We start from the raw sequence: 19,647 nt of genomic DNA on the forward strand, positions 1-19,647 counted from the left end.
CAGATGAAACTCTTGTCATTCCTATAGAAGAGATCGAGATCAACGAGAATCTCCTGTTCGTCGAAGAACCAGTTGAGATATTGGATAGGGAAGTAAAGCGTACAAAGCAAAGCCGCATTCCGATTGTGAAGGTTCGATGGAACGCCAAGCGTGGACCGGAATTCACATGGGAACGCGAAGATCAAATGAAGCAAAAGTACCCTCACTTATTCTCGCATTCACAAACCTAACTTTCAAAAGAATTTTTGGACGAAATTCCCTCTAACGGGGGATGATGTCACAACTAGCTATTTAGCTAGGAAATTCTACTCTCATGTAATCATTCAACTATTGTAAAGCATGTACTCTATGTAGATATCACTCAATGCACATTCAAATACACCTCTTATGTTCAACAAAGAGTTTGAAACTCTAAAAATCCCGGTTCAAGTCTAATAAGGCCTAGGATTTCTTGTTGGGCCTAATGGACCAAGAAGTATCCAAGTTGACTAATTTGGGCCTAAAAACCCTAATTTGGGCTCTAAACGGTTCCACCTTCAAGAAACTTGACATTTTGGGACATTATGGGCCTAGGATGGATTAGTTTACCCTAATGGGCCAATTTGGGCCACAACAAATTCCAATAGCCTCAATGGACCCTAAACATCTTTAATTAGACTTCATTAGGCCGTGAACTACCCTAAAGGCCCAATGGGCCGAAAACTACTTATTGGGCTTCACAAACTCGATCCAAACCAAGAGTGGGCCAAGCAAATTCAAATCCATTTATCTTAAGCCCAATTCTCGGCCCAAGATAAAAAAAAGATCAAGGGAGGATTTAGGAGGTGATGATAACACATAATTGTCTAACATACTTCTAGATAATCACAAACATCCATGAGATCTTTACCCTCCATGTAAAATTTTTCCTTCCCTCTCTCCATTTCTTTCTCTCGGCCGAAGACAAGCCCACAACACACCAATACACTTTCAAAACTTTCTCTCAAACATACTCTCAAGAACTTCTCCAACTTTCTCTAAATTTTCGAGATTTAGTGTTGTTTCAAGAAGGTTTTCACCAAAAATCATCATTCCTTGGTAAGTTATTATCAAACACAAACATCTCCTTTCATTTTAACATTAAGAACTCCTTCTTACATAGCCTTATTCCATGATCACACTCTTAGAAACTTCTTAAGCTCGAAATCTACTCAAGAAGGCTTGTTATGGCCGAAAACACACTCACTTCTTCTTCAAATCAAGATCAATCAAGCAAGGTGAGTTCATACCCCCTTGTTTTCGGTTTTCTACTTGTTTTTGGGGGAGAATACAAGTAAAATGTGTAGATCTATGTATTATATGCATGTCATGTGTGATTTCTTGTATTATGTTGTGAATATGTGTTAGAACTTGACAAATCTTGAAATCCTTGACAAGAATGAGTAAAATTCATAAACTAAAACATTTTATACATCATACTACAAAGATAAAAGTATATTGCATGTCTAAATGTGTAAAAACAAAACAAAACTTGTGTAGTAAGATCATTTTGTCAAATAAACAAAAGATTGGGCCATTTATGTCACTTTCGGTTTTATGAGGATCAAAAAGAATGTATTTGTATAAAAATGAGTTTTTGTGATAATCACACTTTTTAAAGGACCAAAGATGAAAATTTTAGCCTTTTGGGCTTAGAAGTTTGGGCCTTACGGTTTTGGGCCCAATTTGCGAAAAAATGAGACTTTTAGGGCTAAAAGTGTTATTTGATCAAAATTTGAGCCAAAAATGTAAATAAACTGAAATCAGGGTTAAAAATGTCATTTATTTCTAAATTGGGCTAAAAATGCAAAGTTTTTGGAATTTGTGCCAAAAATGTAAAATTCACGAAAAATGGGTCAAAAATGTAATTTTCTGCAAAAATGGGCTGAAAACGCCAATACATGTATTTTTGGGTCAAATCTGTCAATTATTAAACATTTGGGCCGAAAATATAGAATTTTTATAAATTAATGGGCTAAAATGTTATTTTTAACTAAAATGGACCAAAAATTACATTTTTGTGAAATAAGCCTTTAAGTGTCTCAAGCCAGTTTTTAAGAGGTTTAAAGCGCAAGTTTTATTAAAAATCATTTCAAATTGTAGAATTACGACATAACAAACTATATTATAACGAACAAACGAAATACAACAATGGTGTGATTATTGGGTCTAGTAATTGTTATGCATGTTTATTGGGCCTTCGTGGTCTCATTTACATGTTTATTGGGCCCAATGTATTCATCACATGTCTATTGGGCCTAAGTGACCCAATTACATGCTAAATGGGCCTAATTTAGCATTTACATGTTATTGGACCTTAGTGGCTCATTTACATGCTAATTTAGCCTGGAAATAACTTACACATCCAATGGGCCATATGAGCATATTTTTGGGACCTCTGGGTATACGACTTCTTTTGTGATATCGTGTTCACCACTCCTCTCCGACCCTTCTTATGTGATCTCATATCCACTCCGGACCATTCTTCTCATCATCATAGCCGAAGTAGAGATTGATCGCATCAATATCAATTTATCACCAATATTATGATGATAAGTTGATATTGATCAAATTTTATAAAGTGGTAAAAAAAATTTATAATGTATTATATGTTTTTAAAGTTACTTTTGTTAGAAATATAAAATTGTAAATTTTCTCCTTAAGCGATCTTACTAAACAACATTAAGCATTAGAGTCTTTAAATCAATCATCCCGGAGTCTTTAAATCATTCGGGCATGAAACCCTAAAGCATTTAAAAGTTACCAAACCCTTTAGTTTTATAGTTTCTACATCAAAATAAACGTGTGTTCTAGAAATAACCTTCCTTGTAAAGCTTGATAGGAAGTTGTTTTTGTAATATGAGAAATTTTCGATAAAGTCTTAATATTTTTGGTGAGTTTATGATTTAATCCCAATATTTGTTTTTTGAACAGACTATTCTTTATTATCTAATTTTATATGTTAATCTGTTATTTTCTATAGAAAAAATAATAATAATAATTGTTATGTTAATTTGGAAAAATATAAAATAATCAGAACTTTTCTGTTCAAAAAATTAAAATTAAAATTAAACCGTAAACTAACCCAAAATTTTATGATTTTATTGGACTAAAACTGCTCTTAATTTCTTTCTAGTTTTGGAATACAACCAATGAATACCCATTTACTTTTATTTCTAATTCTAATTCGATAAATGCAACCGACTTATTTTTAATGATATCGTCACTCGTTGATTAATTTACCATGTCACCCCTATGTCTGGCTCCCAACAAAATATATTCACATTACAAACCAAGGGTGATAAATGCCATTTCCTACATAAAAAAAAACAAAAAACGTTTCCTTCGTTTAAACAAACCCTCCAAACCTCTTTCTATTATTGAGTTTGAAATTTCAAATTTCGAATCTAGATTGGAATAAATTATGTATATCTTTATAAGATCATAACAATTAATTTTGTCGGCTAAACATATATATACTCCCAAACCTCTTAAACATATGCATCACACATGACAAGATGTCAAGAAATCAACCCAAATAATCATAATTCATAAACATATTCCATTCCAAGAAAGAAAATTAATCAAAAAATTAATGGTCATTAACGAAAATGATTAAAGAAAAATCCGAAAAAGACATGACAACCACAACCACTCTCCATCCCTACCATGAAATTCAAAACAACAGCAAATGATTTCTTCATCCTTGGCCAATAATGTCACAACGAGCTAGTACCTCATGCAATGAAAGTTGTACGTAGTTGGAGGGAAATTTCAGATCTTCTTTCGTTTTCAAAGACCCTTCCTTAGGTAAGAAATTCATTACTCCATAAGCATAAATATATTCCATTTCCTGTTCATTGCTTTTTCTTCTACTGCAAGTGAAAAATCCGAAATAAGGTTGTTGTTATATGATATCTAACCTACACTTGCTTTATACGTACTCCCACCACCATTATTCTACTCGATCATCTTCTGATCTTCATAATCTACCCTAGATTATCTTTATCGTTTCTCTAGCTCATCTTTCTACTCTGATTACGTATGTTTTCATTTAAGTTTTCCATGTAAAATTCTGGGTTTTTATAGAAAAACTAACATGGATTAGATGTCTTTCAGTGATTAAACATCATCATGCCATTTGGGTTGGTTTCGGCTTGGAATAAGAGAAGAAGAAGCAAGTCAGATGATCATCTTGATCCATGTAAGTGTTCTTCAGTTTCTGCATGTTAACAGACAAGATTTCTTGAAGTTTTAATGGTGGATGATGAACTTTCAGGGGTTTATAGACCTGTGGAGTATTGGAAACTTGAAAATGAACAAAAGATTCAAAACCCACCTCAGAAAAAGCACCATGGATCTTCGGTTTTTACATTAAAGGAAATGGAAGAGGCGACTTGTTCTTTCAGTGAAGAACACTTAGTGGGAAAAGGAGGATTTGGAAAAGTTTACAAGGGAAAGTTGCAGTCTGGTGAGGTAAGTTTTCAGAAAGTTATATTGAGTTTAATTATTTTTTTAATCTTTTTAAAATCCCAAATAGACATAGAAACTATGATCTTTTGCAGATGATACCAAGTTATTCGTATTTTATACATTTTTTCATTGTTTTCTCAAATACTTTTAAATAGTGCATAACCAAAAGTATGATATTGAAGTGTAGCATGAATTAATGTTTCAAAAATAAACTTTTAATCACCCCAAACTGACTCAAAAACAATTACAATTAATAGTTTTCAGCAAGTGGTGCATGTTGTTGTATACATTATTTAATTTTCACTGTTTTTTCACATAAAAAAAATTATATAATAGAAAACTAACTTTAATATTTATAACAAGGCTTAATTTCAAAAAAGCCGTTAAGTTTAGCAGGAATGTTCGGTTTAACATTTTTAACGTATTTCAGGCTCATTAAAACCGGAAGTTTGCAACTTTTATTTTAATTTTACCTTTTTACATATTTCACTATTTCTGGTTCATTAAAGCCTTTAAATTTGATAGTAATATCCGGTTTTACCTTTTTTGTGGTTTATTAAAACTCTTAAGTTTGATAGAAAATATTCGATTTTATCAGTAACCTGCAAAAAAAAGTACAATTTAAAATTTTAAAAAAAAAAAAAAAAAAAGTTGCAAATCTTCGGCTTTAATGAATCACAAATACTCAAAAGGCTAAAACCAAACATTTTTACCAAAGTTAAAGGTTTTTATGTCATTAGACGTTATGAAAATTAGAGATAATAAAAAAAATGATCACTTTCTCAAAAGTAATTTAACATTTGGACCACCTTTAAAGTCAAAACGGCAAACATCATCAATTTGGCAACTCAATAGCGAAATTCTACCAAAAATAAATTATCTAAATCACAAAAAATGTGAAAAAAACGCTAAAAAGATCTAAGAAAAATAATTTTTTTTAGAATTGTTTTTGAAGAAAGAAAAAGAAAAACTTTATAATTTAAAAAGGTCCATTTTTATCCTATGAATACTTTTGATTTGTGTTATTGCAAAATAACATGTTGATAGACCCTTGTTGAATCTGTCGTATATCCTAGGCATTCTAACACTCACACTAACTGAAATACTTGATAATATTCATAAAGATAGTTTTCTTACAATTCTAGAAGTGAGAGTCTCTCCAGAAAAAACAATGTTCTCTTACAAATTAATTCTTAGCTATGTTCTCTACTTTCTAACTAGATATATATACTACTAGGACTAAGATGAGACAAAAGAATTACAACACACCTGACCATAAAAACATGGTACTATCACTAACATAAAATCATGCGCTAATATCAAAAGTACTAAAATACCCCTTGGCTATAACCAAAATAATAAAGTTGGGGCTTATCACATCCACAGCCAAAATAATAATTATAGGATTCACGACTGTATCACTAAAGCTTTTCAGTACTGCTAAACATATTTCTCCCAAACAAAAAGAAAACCTTAAACTAATAAATGAAAAAAAAAATCACTATTTCAAAATTGTAAGAACAAGTTCACAACTTTTAAGAACAATTTTGAAATGTGAAATACACTTTAAACTTTATAAACATTTTTTAGAAATTTTTGTGGTGGGGGAACTGTTTTGAAATTATTTGTAATCTCGTAATTGACCGGTTGCAAAATTGATCGTAAACTTGACCTTTTGTCTAAATAATGTCAAAATGATCAATGCCTTTGGAAAAAAAAACAAGGTCATTTTTGTAATTATCTATGGATTTAACCTCCAAAAATAACTTTTAGCACCCTAATTAAACCTAAAAACAATAACCATGTTGATCTTTAAGTTGTTTTCACTATTTTTTTTTTTTCACATAACAAATGTTGTTGTGTATAGTTTCCTATATAACTCGATGAATTCACACATATTATCATAATAAAGATGGGTTTAGATGAAATCGGGAAAAAACAAAAAAACAGATTTTGAATGAAAAGTAAAAATCTTGAATTTTTACTGGAAGGTGGTTGCGATCAAGAAAATGGAGTTACCACCATTCAAAGCAGCAGAAGGGGAACGTGAATTTCGAGTTGAAGTTGATATTTTAAGCAGATTAGATCACCCAAATCTTGTATCTTTGATAGGATATTGTGCAGATGGGAAACACAGATTTCTTGTTTATGAATACATGCACAAAGGAAACTTACAAGATCACTTAAATGGTTTGTGTTTTTACTCTCTTTTTATCGGTTTGTAAGAGCAATATCTAAATATCATATTTAATTTTGGGTTTTGTTATCATTGATAAATGATAAATACAGGAATTGGGGAAAAGAAGATGGATTGGGCTGTGAGACTTAAAGTGGCAATTGGGGCAGCAAGAGGACTTGCTTATTTGCATTCAAGTTCAGCTGTTGGAATTCCTGTTGTACATAGAGATTTCAAATCAACCAACATTCTTCTTGGTGATGATTATGAAGCAAAGGTATAATCCTCTTCACTTTCTTTAACATTTCTACAAAAAAAAAAAAACGGGTTATTTTTTCAACTACTGGCTCATATTGTCATGTCATGTCATTTCCTGTCCCAAAACATCATGTGAGAGGTAAATCAGATACAGGTATAGCAGTGCATCTGTTGGCTGGTATAAGGCCCAGTGTCCACACACCAAGCCACATTGGAATTAAAACTTTCACATTGTGTTTGTTGATATTTAATACTCGAACATTTGACCTTTTCTACAACTTCTTCAATTTTCAAATTTAGTAATTTTATGGTTTTAACATATATCAGATTTCGTGTCCATAGATCAATCCACATTAGAATTAAAAGTCACATTTTGTTTGATGATATTTAATACTCGAACCATTGACTTTTTCTACAACTTCATTAATTTCCAAATTTAGTAATTTTATGATTTTAACAGATATCAGATTTCGGTCTGGCTAAACTAATGCCCGAGGGTCAAGAAACTCATGTGACAGCAAGAGTTCTTGGTACATTTGGCTATTTTGACCCCGAGTATACATCGGTAAGATTATGATATTCAAGTTTTTTTTTCTATTCAAAGTTGCCTAAATCGGTAAAATAACCAACCACATTTCTATTAATACAAACATTACACTCATCATATATATATATATATATATATATATATATATATATATATATATATATATATATATATCTCAAAACGGTTGCATTTCAACTAACAGACGGGAAAACTCACTTTACAAAGTGATGTTTATGCATTTGGAGTCGTTTTGCTTGAACTTTTGACTGGGCGTAGAGCTGTTGACCTCAACCAAGGACCCAATGATCAAAATCTTGTACTCCAGGTATATTTTTTTGTCTGATTTACAAAAATGTTTAGGCCAAAATAGAAACTTTTCTCAATTTTGGTCCTTATCTCAAGGTTTCATATCAGTTTTGGTCCCTAGAATCCTGAAATAAAGGCCAAAACCGATACAAAACCTTTAAATAAGGACTAAAAATAAAAAAATGTTCTGATTTGGACTAAACACCGTAAAAATCAGAAAACGCATAGACCATTTTTGTAGTTTAGTCTTTTTCTTTTTACAAGACCTTATAAGAGGTGGAGAATCAAGATATCAATAAGGGTATTTATGGAAATATGCAGGTTAGGCATATATTGAATGACAAAAAGAGATTGAGAAAGGTGATAGATCCAGAAATGAGTAGAAGCTCATACACAATCGAGTCAGTAGCCATGTATGCAAATTTAGCATCAAGATGTGTACGTGTTGATAGTTATGAAAGGCCATCAATGGAAGCATGCGTGAAAGAACTCCAAATTATCATATACACAAACTCCAAAGGCTTGGGCATGGCTATGCATGCATTTAGAATGTTATAAAGATTCGGTAGACTCAATTTTATTTCTAAAAGTAATTATTTTTCCTTCTTATAAACAAGTATAGCATAATGCCATTGAAGCTTTTGGTGTTTTTCAAAGAAACATGAGGATTCCACAAACCCTAATAGAGAAAAAAAATAGTTTATATTTTGCCCCCAAACACAAAAGTTTGTCGATATCATGGCTCTCATTTCAAGTACACATCATGTTCTTTCTGCTCTATTCCTAGTATCTGTATTCTGCTTTATTGTCAGTATCTGATTTATTGCTAGTATTTGTATTCTGTTTTATTGCTAGTATCTGTTTTTTTTAGGCTCTTGTTACGTATGGTTGCATACATCTTATCTCACCTAACCAAATCCATATGGGATTTTGGGTTTGTTGTTGTATCATGTACTTTCATATGTTACTATTCATTACAACAATATTTTCTTTTGTGAAACTATACAACAAAAAGTAAACGTTTTGATTTTTCCTATTATACACTAATTGTAGAGCTTTAGACATCATACCTCACGTATTTGAAATGCATCTCTTAGGTTGACCGAGTTGACTTCTAAGAAAAAGTCAACCCGATACGTTGCTTTAAACCAAAATCTTGACCAAAGAACCAAACTTCAACCATACGAAAGCAAGATTTCTAAGCATCCATTTGTGCAAGATTTTTGTCATCATCATATGACATATTTGTCTCTGAAACGATGTTGGAGGGTGGAGGAAGTTGTTTACACATTAAATGCTTACGTCTTTGTAATGTTAAAAGGATCAAAATGCTATCAGTTTTGAAGATTGTGTATCCTGCTTTTGAATACATGTGAAATGGAGCTGAATCGATCATTCTACAGTGCAAATAAACCTCTCTCACTAAACTCATTTGAGAAATGAGTTCTTCACTTGCCTTCAAAAGATGCCAACCAATGCCCTGTCTGAAAGTAATCATACACAAATCGATTAAGAATTCGTGTTCTTGTTGGTGAAATTCCTATAAATTTACATAATCTTGAATGTATATGTGGCTATGTGAGTTTGCGATTCTTGAATGTCAAACTTGCTACTTTTGAAATCGAAAATTACTCACAAGTTTATAACATTACGATTTATGACACAATTTTTATGAATGTCAATCTTGAAAGTCAAGAACCTTAGAATATTGGACATTATAGCATCAAATGAGAAAGTAAAGCTGTAAAATTTATAAGAATTAGACATCAAGATACGAAAAGGAAGATGAAATGTTACCTTCTTAGGGATTTCTTGACTGTCATGTTACAAATATATGGTGCATTCTTTGGAGGGGTGGGAGATGGAGGTGAAAGATTAGCCCCCAATTTATCAAAACTTACTTCAACAGTCCCTGCTAACTGAATATCTTCCATTTCGCCCTTTTCTTCATCGGTATCTCTTCTATGAAACGCAATCAAAGTCACAGCATGAGGCATCAAAGCTCTCCTCTCAACCAAATACTGTTTCACTAGAAAACCCAATAATTTGACATAAGCCTTAGGTAACACCATGGATTCTGCAAAGGATTCGGCAAGTAACTCAACAGTCATGTCCATTTCTTGTTCTTGCATCACACGGATTAACAGCATCGACCCAGATGGCAATTTGTGGAAAATTTTGAAATTTTCGAGGAATTTTAGCTTTTCGAGATCATCGTTTGAGAGGAACTTTCCTGTCGGAAGTGGGTTTTCTTGGAGAGTTGGAGATGATGATGAGTGAGAGGAGCAAGTGAGAATGAGATGTGTGGATTTGGGGAAGATCTTGGGGAAAGGGTGTGTGAAGATGGGGTTTATGATATGGGTTTTGGAATGCGGTGGCTGATGGCGGAGAGTGCGATGGGCTTGGAGGCTGTGGTGGTGGTGGTGGTGGTGGTCAATGGAGGAAGAAAGAGAGAATGGTGTTGCGGCCATGAACGCGAGAGAGAAGGCTGTGGAGATTGGTTTTTTTGTTTTCCTTGTTTATTTGTGGATAAATATTTATATCGCTAGCCACTTAGCCTTGTGTTGGTGATGAGATCTTGACTTTGGAAAATGGAACAATTTTTTTCTATAAATATACAAGATATTTGTATACCATCTTCATATGAAGAATTATTATAACATCTAGTTGAAATAAGAATTAAAGTAATTTTTAATTAAAATAAAATAAATAGTATAAAATCGAAATTACCCTAAAAAATACAGCAATTACTTGGAAACAACATAAATTAGAACTATATTCATCTTAAAAGTGTTTTGACTCATATAAAACATGACGATGGGAGTTGAAGAGACGTACGACAAACACATTAAGCAATCGAACCTCTTTCTCGGACCTCAACCATCAAGATTTCTTTCCTTCCTCTGACGTTATTTTCTTTGGTTTTTCGTGTTTGATATTCATGATGAATGATACTCGGTAAGTTTGCTGAAACTTTTTCAAACTTATCAAATAATCATCATGATCTGATGGACATGCTTGAGTCTGTGACTGAGAGTAAATACATGAAGAAGTTACATTTATCTTCTACTTACACCACGCTATGGATGATATGGAAAGCGTGAAATGCTATTGTTTTCGGGAACATAAGGTGAGCGACTATGTTGATTGGAGATGATATTAGTATGGATACTTTCAATTGGATTAAACGTAGGGCTAAATGTAATTCTATTGTCTGACATTCTTGAAACTCTTCCCCTATCTTAGACTGTTTTTTGTAATTGCTTGAGCTTCTCACTTGAGTTTGTTGTTTGTTTCTTTGCTAATATATTGCTTGCCATTTAAAAAAAACTAGATTTGTAAGGGTAACCAATATGTATATCTTTGAGAAATAATTTAAACGAGATCTTAATCTATAAAATTTAAGATTAATGCGATGAAACTCCAAAGAAACAAGTCCATTCCACGACTATGGTGTAATTTAGAGTTGATTAAAGAGTTGTATGTATCGTCGTTCAAATAAAAATATGCAGTCAAAAAATAATCAGAGAGCGTGAGATTATAGACTCAAATACAATATGTCGTATGCAAAAGTTTGTACAAGGATTAGAGCCAGTGGCGGAGTCAGGATCAAAGTAAAGGGTATCCTTAAAAAAAATTCTGAAAAAAATACCCTACTGAAAAAAAATTCGAAAAAAATTACACTACTGAAAAAAAATTTCAACTGCATCCTCGGGAACCACCTAGCTCCACCTATGATTAGAGCTAAGTCATATTCAAAACAAAGTATTACCTAAAAAATTATCAACATACATCATAACCAAACTCGAACAACATATGTGGGGGTTAAACGAATCGATAAGATAAATAGCTTAAGTAAACTATCAGATCTAAAACCATCATAGTAGCATATAGTATGGATGAATATTTCCTAAAGTATATATTCGCTTAAAATTATTGATTGATTTTTTGGTGATTTAATACGATCTAATATATTCTCATATGAAAGTAATGAAATATGGAATAATTGATTTAACTGGTTGGCAATGTAAGTCTCATGACGCTTATGCCATAAATGTGTGTGGATAAAAGTCATTAGCATTCCACCTCATTTTATGGTAAACTAATATGGTCATAATTACAACACCTTTCATCTAAAATAATCATTTAAAGTAAAAGTTTCAAAATGTTTTGTAAAACAATAATCATTTTAAGAAAACACATTACACATATGGTACCAAATAGTCAAATCTATAAAATTTTAAAAGATATAAATGTCTAAACTATAACACCCCGTTTCCAGATCGGATCGACCTAGGGCTTCAAGGAGTCAAATGCATGGTTTTTGGGTAAAATCAGGGCTCACGACGTGACCATTGAAGTGTCACGACGTGAGAAGGGATTTAATGAAGATTCTGATTTAACTGAGCTCACGACGTGAGGTACGTTGTAGCCCAAGCCTACGATCTTTTAGGGTGTCCATCGTATTTAAACCCCATAAACTTCATTTTAGGGTTCCAAAGCAGCCTCCTTCGTCCCTAAACTCAGTAAAACCTAACCATAGTCTCTCCTTGTGTTTCTTGAGCTTTTGGTGGAGTTTTTGAGATTTGAAGAAGAAGATATCATCATGGAAGCACAGTTGCAGCTTGGAAGCTTCATTTACAACCTTTAGCCACACTTCTGGACCAATGTAAGCAATGAATATCCAAGCTTTATGTTTCCTTATTGCTAGATCTAAGGTTTTATGCATATTTATCCAAGATCTTAAGAGTTAGAGTGTTGGGACTCCATAAAGTTGGCAACTTTATGGGTCCTTAGGGTCTCTGGATGCTTATATGTCATGGATCTGAAGTTTGAATGATGTCGGAGTTCATGCATGAGAATTTATCTTCTTTTTCTCCATGAATGACCTAATTTGAGCCCAAGTATTGTATTGGACATACAAGACCTTAAAGCATTGATTTTTATGATCCTTGGAGTGTTAGGAAGCCTCATGGAATAGATGGATTAGTTGCTTAATGGATTAAGAGGTTTTTGAATCAAAATGACATTCAGACGGACCTCACGACGTGAGGAGATGCATGTCACGTCGTGAGGGTGGTCATACTCGAGTATTTTGTCTTGTAGTGGCTCACGACGTGAGCCATAGATGGTCATGTTGTGAGGGTATGCTGACCGTTGACTTTCGTTGACCGTTGACTTTGTGACCAAGTTTGAATTTGGGTCAAACTTGAGGATTTTGGGCTATTAATTGAGATTCTATCTGGTTCTTGTGTTAGTGGATTCGCGGGAGCAAGCAGTGCTGAAAAGGGGTCATATCGCAGTGTTCAGAGTTCTTTGATTCAGGTGAGTTCGCCTCATTGTACTGTGGGTCGAAGGAACCAATGTCGGCCCACTAGTTTTGGTTATCTGTCAGTAGAAGGATGCCTTAGGGACTGTATATAGTCATGTAGGATAGACTGAGGAATTTTGGTCTAAGCTCTCTTACTTGTTCCTTGTTTGGTTGTGGTTTTAGAGTAGGACCACCTGTATAGGTGGCTATCTTACCTCTAAATATATACGGTCATGCATTCATTGGATTGTTGATACTTAGTATGTTGTTATGTTGTAGTGATCTGTTAGATCGGTATCCTGGTATATAGGATATTACTATGTTGTAGTGATATGTTAGATCGGTATCCTGGTATATTAAATATTGTTATGCTATAATGCACTGTTGGATCAGTATGTTATCTGTATTTGCTAGTTATCATCTAGTGGAGTGCCCTAGGGACTATCTGTGGTCATGTAGGATAGCCTGAGAACTCTTGATCTAGGCTTTCTTGTTTGTTCCTTGTTTGGTTGTGGCTCTAGATTAGGATCATCTGTTTGGGTGGCTATCTCACCTCTGGCTACTTATAGTTACGCATTACATGGAGGTTAGCTAGTAGTGGGACTGTATCCTATGAGAGGACTAGTAGGCAGTAGTGAGTTGTATGATTGATGTTTTCATGTATTATGCGCCTACTTGATCCTTGATTGTTTATATGTCGACATATGGTAGTAGTGGGTTGAGGCGGTCCTATTTTGTGTTGTAGGCCAAGATACCCGATGCGGGTCGGCTGTAAGCCGAAGGCATGGAGGATCAGGAAGAGCGATTGGGTTGAGGCGATATGCCAACAAACCCTGGGTATTCCAGCCCGATGGCTGATTGGACCCGTTGCATGTTGGCATTCCAATCTGAGGACTGATTGGGCCTGGGCATTCCAACCGGGAGGTTGTGGGTCGTTATGCATGCTTGTATGTTTATCTTATGGGGTATTTTGGGGGAAACTCACTAAGCTTTGTGCTTACGCAGTTGTTTTATTATTTCAGGTATCAACGGTCATCATGGGAAGGCTAAGGCGTGCTGACACATTCATCAGCAACAATGAAGATTTTCGCACTTTACTATTACTCTGATTTTTCATAAATGTAATTGAATTAAACGTTTTTTCATTATTGGATTTATAATTGGGAGGATTTACTTAAATAAAAAATGAAAATTTTTTGTTGTGAAAAATGGGACATTACATAAACATACGAGAACATAAAAAAAATGTCAAGGTACAATAGTTAAAGTGTTTAATTACTTTTACATGAAAATAAATTTCTTCTTATCTTTTATCTTTTTTCTTCAGTATTCATCTAAATATCATAATCTAAACACATGTCAATATAGGTAGGTTAGGCTTGTGACTCTTGGTAAATGTTGCTACTATACCTTCGCACCTCTTTCTTCTTCTTTCTATCACATGTTTAAGAGTTATATTCATTTTTTTCCTGCCATGTATTTCCCACTTACCATTTCTTTCTCTTTGATCAAGAAACCTCTCCATCTCTAATGTATATCGCTTCCTAATCTAATTTGGATTTGCCAATACAATACCACTGCTATCCCTCTAGTATATTCCTAAACCCAAATTCATTAAAATGTTATATTTTTATATATATGATACTTAATATGTTTTGAAATGTTCATTTACAGTTAAAATGAGAGTTGGGATACAAAAAGAGGAGAACGGAGCTGAAAAAAAAACACAAAAGGATGTTGTTGGACATCTTGACCCCTTGTCAGTATTTTGGTCATATCTCATGACTCGTAACTCCAATTGATGAGAATCAAAATGTTTTGGAAACTAGATAAAATTTCAGATGACTTTCGCTTTTGCGCTAAGTGCAAATCTTTAGGTATCACGTCGTGACAAGGGCACTGTCATGACGTTAAAAACCCTAGTTTATATGTTTTAATTTCGTTAGCTGGATTATGTGAGTTAGGTTTTAACTTGTGATTGATTGATTGTTTATCTTTCATGTTAAAGTTATGATTTTTATTACCTATATGTGAGTTGTGTGTGATTTAGATGATCAATCTGGTAACATTAGCTTGATTCTTAAATTTTTATGATCATTAAATTGTTAGAACTAGTGATTTATCCAATCCAAGGGTAGGTAATATTAATCGGTAATTTTGATTGTGTTTGATTATAATAGTTATCTATTTTATCTTGATTCATTTTTTTAGAACAACAGAAAATTCAATAAACCAAAACTAACAAGAAGCTAGAGCACAATCCACAAACACATTACATAACCACAAGCATAAGGCTTTGTAGCCAACCCAACCAAACATAGAAAACTATGGGGATTCGAATTCTAGTGGAAGTACTTCAAATATATTGCTTAAAAATCACGATCTTTTCTTTTTGTTTTCTTAGTTGTTTGAATTTGATAATTTAAGTTTCTAAACTTGTAAAATCAGAAAACCCCCCAATTACAGTATTTCCTTTAGTTTAATTATTTGTTTATTTATTTGATTCAAAATCATACCCGTTCCCCGAGAGTTCAACACCCTTTTTTACCTTAGACTATATTACTTCACGACTAGGTACACTGTCTAATTGTGTTTTAAAACTGGTTAAGATTCAATAGGATTTTATAAATTTAAGACTTGTGGTATAAAAATAACATATCAATGTTATTTCAGGTAAGGTGTGATTTTACGATTTTAATTTTTATATAGGGTTCCTGTTTTCCATGATTCGTGTTCCATTTACTCTTGCTATTCGTTCCAATATGATAACATCGTTTAAGACATCCACTCCAATATGTAGTCTCACACAAAGAAATAACATCGTCTCTGGTAAGGATGTTTTTGATCCCTTCTTTTAAAGCTTTTTATTCGGCATATTTGTTATCATAGTCTAGTATCATCGAAGTAATTCGACGATCGATGAATCCTACTTTCTTCTATTATATTACCAAAATCAAAGAATATTCACGGGTTTTCGGAGTTCATTGATTCATCTAATCTCCAAAAAATTACCACTATTTATTCAAGGTAATTGCTTCTCTTATTGAAGGTCATTGATTTCTTAGGGTTTTACATATCTTTGATTAAACATGTAAGCGTTCATTGGTTGTTCTTCTTCTAAGTTCCCATATCACCCCAATACATGTTCGTCTTTCTCTATCTTCTGGGAGTTGATCGATCAATATTTGCATCTGTAACACCACCACTACCCTCATCTCTCGTTCCTGTCATTCTACCACTTCCTTCATTCATCCTCATCTTTATGTTCTTTTCTTTTTGCAGGATTTAAAAGAAGCTATCAGTTTCAAAGGAAGAAAAATGGATGGTATTTTCTTAATATTAAGTTGTGGAATGTGTAGACAAATAATAAGCTTTAAAAACAATTCACCGGAAGTAAACCATGAGTTCCATTGTTATAAGTAACATGAACTTATCCTAGCCTTTGTCCTGAAAATTGTAAACATTGCCACAAATTATGGATTTTGGCAATGAAAAGAAATGATTCATAAAGTAAACAAACATATTGTCTTGGTAATTGCTATAATATAATGATTTCTATGGTTCCTCTTGGTTTTTTATTCATTGTTCTTCCTTTGAGGTGTATTTAACACTATTCTTATACAATCATTTGTTTTCTTGAAAGAGTATCTTTCTTGATGATTAATAATGGGTTCTCCCAATTTCAGCATGATTATGGCAAAATTTTCTTCTAATTTATGATTTTTTGTGACTAAATATACTAATGCCCAGTGAAACATCCCAAAAATTATGAAAAAAAATTTTGTTTTTAAAACCATTCCAAAATCCATAAATTACACAAAACATAGTTACCTAAAACCATAATCAAGGATCAAAGTATCTCAAAATCATAAGTCAAGTAAGAATCTAGAATGATGTGTACAATCAAGCATTCGCCTTTCATCTGTCCTCTGAAGTACCTGAAACCATAAACTTAAACTGTAAGCCAAAGCTTGGTGAGTTCCCCCAAAGTACTCCACACGAAAATATCAAGTACAAAGCATGCATATAGGGTTTGTTGGCCCATGACCTCAATCCAACCATCCAAGATTTGTTGGCTTATTGCTTCAACCCAACCATCTAGAGTTTGTTGGCTCTTTATCCTCAACTCAACCATCTCGGGTTGTTGGTTTATCGCACAAAGCATTACCACCTCACCTTACAGTCTGAAAGATAGCTGATCTGATCACTACTCCCAAATATTGTCTCTATGGGTCACCTATACAAATAACAAGGACCCAGTCTCAATCTAGAATTAAAATTACCCCAAAAGCCCTAAATTCAAACTTGGTCAAAGTCAACGGTCAATGGTCAAAAGTCAACCTCTAGCTGGTCGTCATGCCGTGGCCATCCTTGCCCACGTCGTGATAGCGAAACGACAAAACAGACGAGCCCTAGCTAGTTGCCACACCGTGGCGACCTAAGGCCACGCTGTGGGCACTGGGTTCCTAACAACTTAATGGGTTAAGTCATTTTCTTCGATTTTAAGGGCTCCAAAGCTCAGATCTGGTCCATTCTATGGCCTAAATGGATAAAGTTTCCAACTTTATCCCTTTATACTCCCCAAGAGATAAAGATCTCAACTCTTAGGTCCAAAAAAGGCAAAATACAACTTGGCTAAATCAATAAGCACTTAATCTTGAAGATCTCTTTTCTAACATTTTTAGAAAGGTTTCTAGCACCATTACTAACATAAAAATCCATGCTTTTCATACATGCATGTCCAATGCATGTCTTAAACTCCGATTAGGTCAAAATGAGGGTTAATGGCCAAAAATCCATGCATGACACTAAAACTCATTTTTAGTCCAGATCCAAAGCACCAAATACTCCAAATGTCCTGGAGATTCATAAATTTGCAAACTTTATGAGGTCTCACCACTCAAACCCATCAAGACATGAAGAAAATGGACAAAATATAAGATCTAGCAACTTAGAAAGGAAAAAGGTTGGGTCTTGGATACTCACCAAGGTCCAAAAGTTGTACTAATTGATGTAAATGATGCTTGGAAGGTAAATGACCACACCAAAGGGTTCCTTCTCCTCCAAAGATCACCAAAAACACCAAAATGAGCTCACAATTGCAATGGAGGCTAGGGTTGGGTTTCTAAGCTTGAGGTGGTGATGGAGGCTGAATGATCACGAAACCCTACCCTTAATGTTCTTTAAATATGGCCCAAAGCCCAAGGATTAGGGTTTCTCTTAAAAACACCAGCCACGTCGTGGCGCCTATGGCCATGTCGTGAGCGGTCATTTAAACTCATAGTCCAAAATGATATCAACACGCCGTGGTGAAGCTCCACCACACCATGGTCACCCCAAAATAAAAGTTAATATTAAAAATTGACTTATACATGTAACAAGTATTACACCCAGCTTGGAACCTTTAAAGGTAAATATTGTTTTACATTTATGTCATTTTACTACCTAAACATTTTAAAAGGACAAACTACAAAAAAAAATAAGTAAATAAATAAATAACTATTATGTTTTGGGCAATTTTGCAGTTTAACCAGTAATATGTTATTTTTTTTCCAATTAAACCATAATAATTTCAACCCATTTTTTTAATTGTTCATTTTGACATATGACCACCCACTTAAAATAATGAAGAACAAAATGGTTAATTAGTTTGATTTTTGAGTTCATCAAGCTATAATAGGTAACAATTTCATCTGACATTCTAGGTGTTTTAGTCATGGTTCGTAATTAATTGCATTTTTAAAGGTTTAAACTTTTATGTTTACAATTATCTTGACTTAAGTATGAATTGATATATTGCTAAATCCATATACCATAACTCTATTAAAGGTGGAGTCTTTGATGGCCAGTCTATTGTTTTAATTATGATATAAATCAAGTTTAAGAAATAACGATTATTAAAACAATGATCTTAATGTCGGTTGAGTGTGCACCAACAACTTTCTTGGTCGCTCATCGTGCGTTGTTTAGATTCATCAATTTCATTTCTTATCTCTTCTCCTTTATCTTGGCTAGCTGTCTGAATCGTTATTGCAATAAAGAAATGAAGGAAGAAGAAACACCAACATTACTTACCACCGTGTCATCATATTATCATTCCTACCGAAGGGTCATCATCAATCTTTAATGGGTATGATAAAAAAAAATTTAACTCTAATTATAAGATCTACAATTATAAATAGCATAATTTTTTCATGATTTTTGTTCCTATTTCAACTCGAATATGATGTATTTTATGTGGGTATCTTATGGTTTTGAATATTTTTAGCCACTTTGTCTTTTAAACAATAACCGATCTTCAAAATTAGATTTTTCCTTAATCTTGAAGTTTGATAACCCCCATTTTATCTTTTGAGCTATAACTAATATTTAATGTTATCTTTTTCTAGGATCTTTTACAAGTTTATATGGTGATAGTTTCTACAACAACTGATCAAATGACTATTTTAGCAATACGTTCCAGCGATTGGTGAGCTAAAACTTAGGTAGTGTTTGTTTTTTGTCTGCAGATCTGTGTGGCCTCTTTTATCTGCGCCGCACAGACCACGCGCATACATT

General features: G+C 33.4%; 2 protein-coding genes across 6 annotated transcripts; one reads left to right on the plus strand and one right to left on the minus strand.

Annotated features, from left to right (window-relative positions):
• Positions 1 to 3,598: 3,598 nt before the first annotated feature.
• LOC145129406 (Acyl-CoA N-acyltransferases (NAT) superfamily protein) lies at positions 3,599 to 10,312 on the minus strand. 5 transcript variants are annotated; one of them, XM_079064101.1, is made up of 4 exons: positions 9,576 to 10,312; positions 8,849 to 9,262; positions 4,118 to 6,974; positions 3,599 to 3,893 (listed from the first exon to the last, which is right to left on the minus strand). In XM_079064101.1, the coding sequence occupies exons 1-2, from the start codon at positions 10,247 to 10,249 to the stop codon at positions 8,977 to 8,979; spliced, it is 960 nt and encodes a 319-aa protein (XP_078920227.1). In that variant the 5' UTR covers positions 10,250 to 10,312; the 3' UTR covers positions 3,599 to 3,893; positions 4,118 to 6,974; positions 8,849 to 8,976. The 5 variants fall into 5 exon arrangements, with proteins under 5 accessions (XP_078920227.1, XP_078920231.1, XP_078920230.1 ...); XM_079064103.1 differs by lacking the exon at positions 3,599 to 3,893 and adding an exon at positions 7,689 to 7,811 and having other exon boundaries at positions 6,573 to 6,974; XM_079064102.1 differs by lacking the exon at positions 3,599 to 3,893 and adding an exon at positions 7,689 to 7,903 and having other exon boundaries at positions 6,573 to 6,974.
• LOC145129405 (Protein kinase superfamily protein) lies at positions 3,880 to 8,626 on the plus strand. Its single transcript, XM_079064100.1, has 8 exons — positions 3,880 to 4,060; positions 4,138 to 4,222; positions 4,298 to 4,494; positions 6,483 to 6,681; positions 6,781 to 6,944; positions 7,386 to 7,490; positions 7,675 to 7,797; positions 8,100 to 8,626. Exons 2-8 carry the CDS (start codon positions 4,153 to 4,155, stop codon positions 8,334 to 8,336), a joined length of 1,095 nt encoding a protein of 364 aa, XP_078920226.1. The 5' UTR covers positions 3,880 to 4,060; positions 4,138 to 4,152; the 3' UTR covers positions 8,337 to 8,626.
• Positions 10,313 to 19,647: the final 9,335 nt, after the last annotated feature.

Source organism: Lactuca virosa, chromosome 8, assembly GCF_052849685.1.
Source record: "Lactuca virosa cultivar CGN04683 chromosome 8, Lactuca_virosa_CGN04683_v6, whole genome shotgun sequence".
NCBI classification, from domain to species: domain Eukaryota; kingdom Viridiplantae; phylum Streptophyta; class Magnoliopsida; order Asterales; family Asteraceae; genus Lactuca; species Lactuca virosa.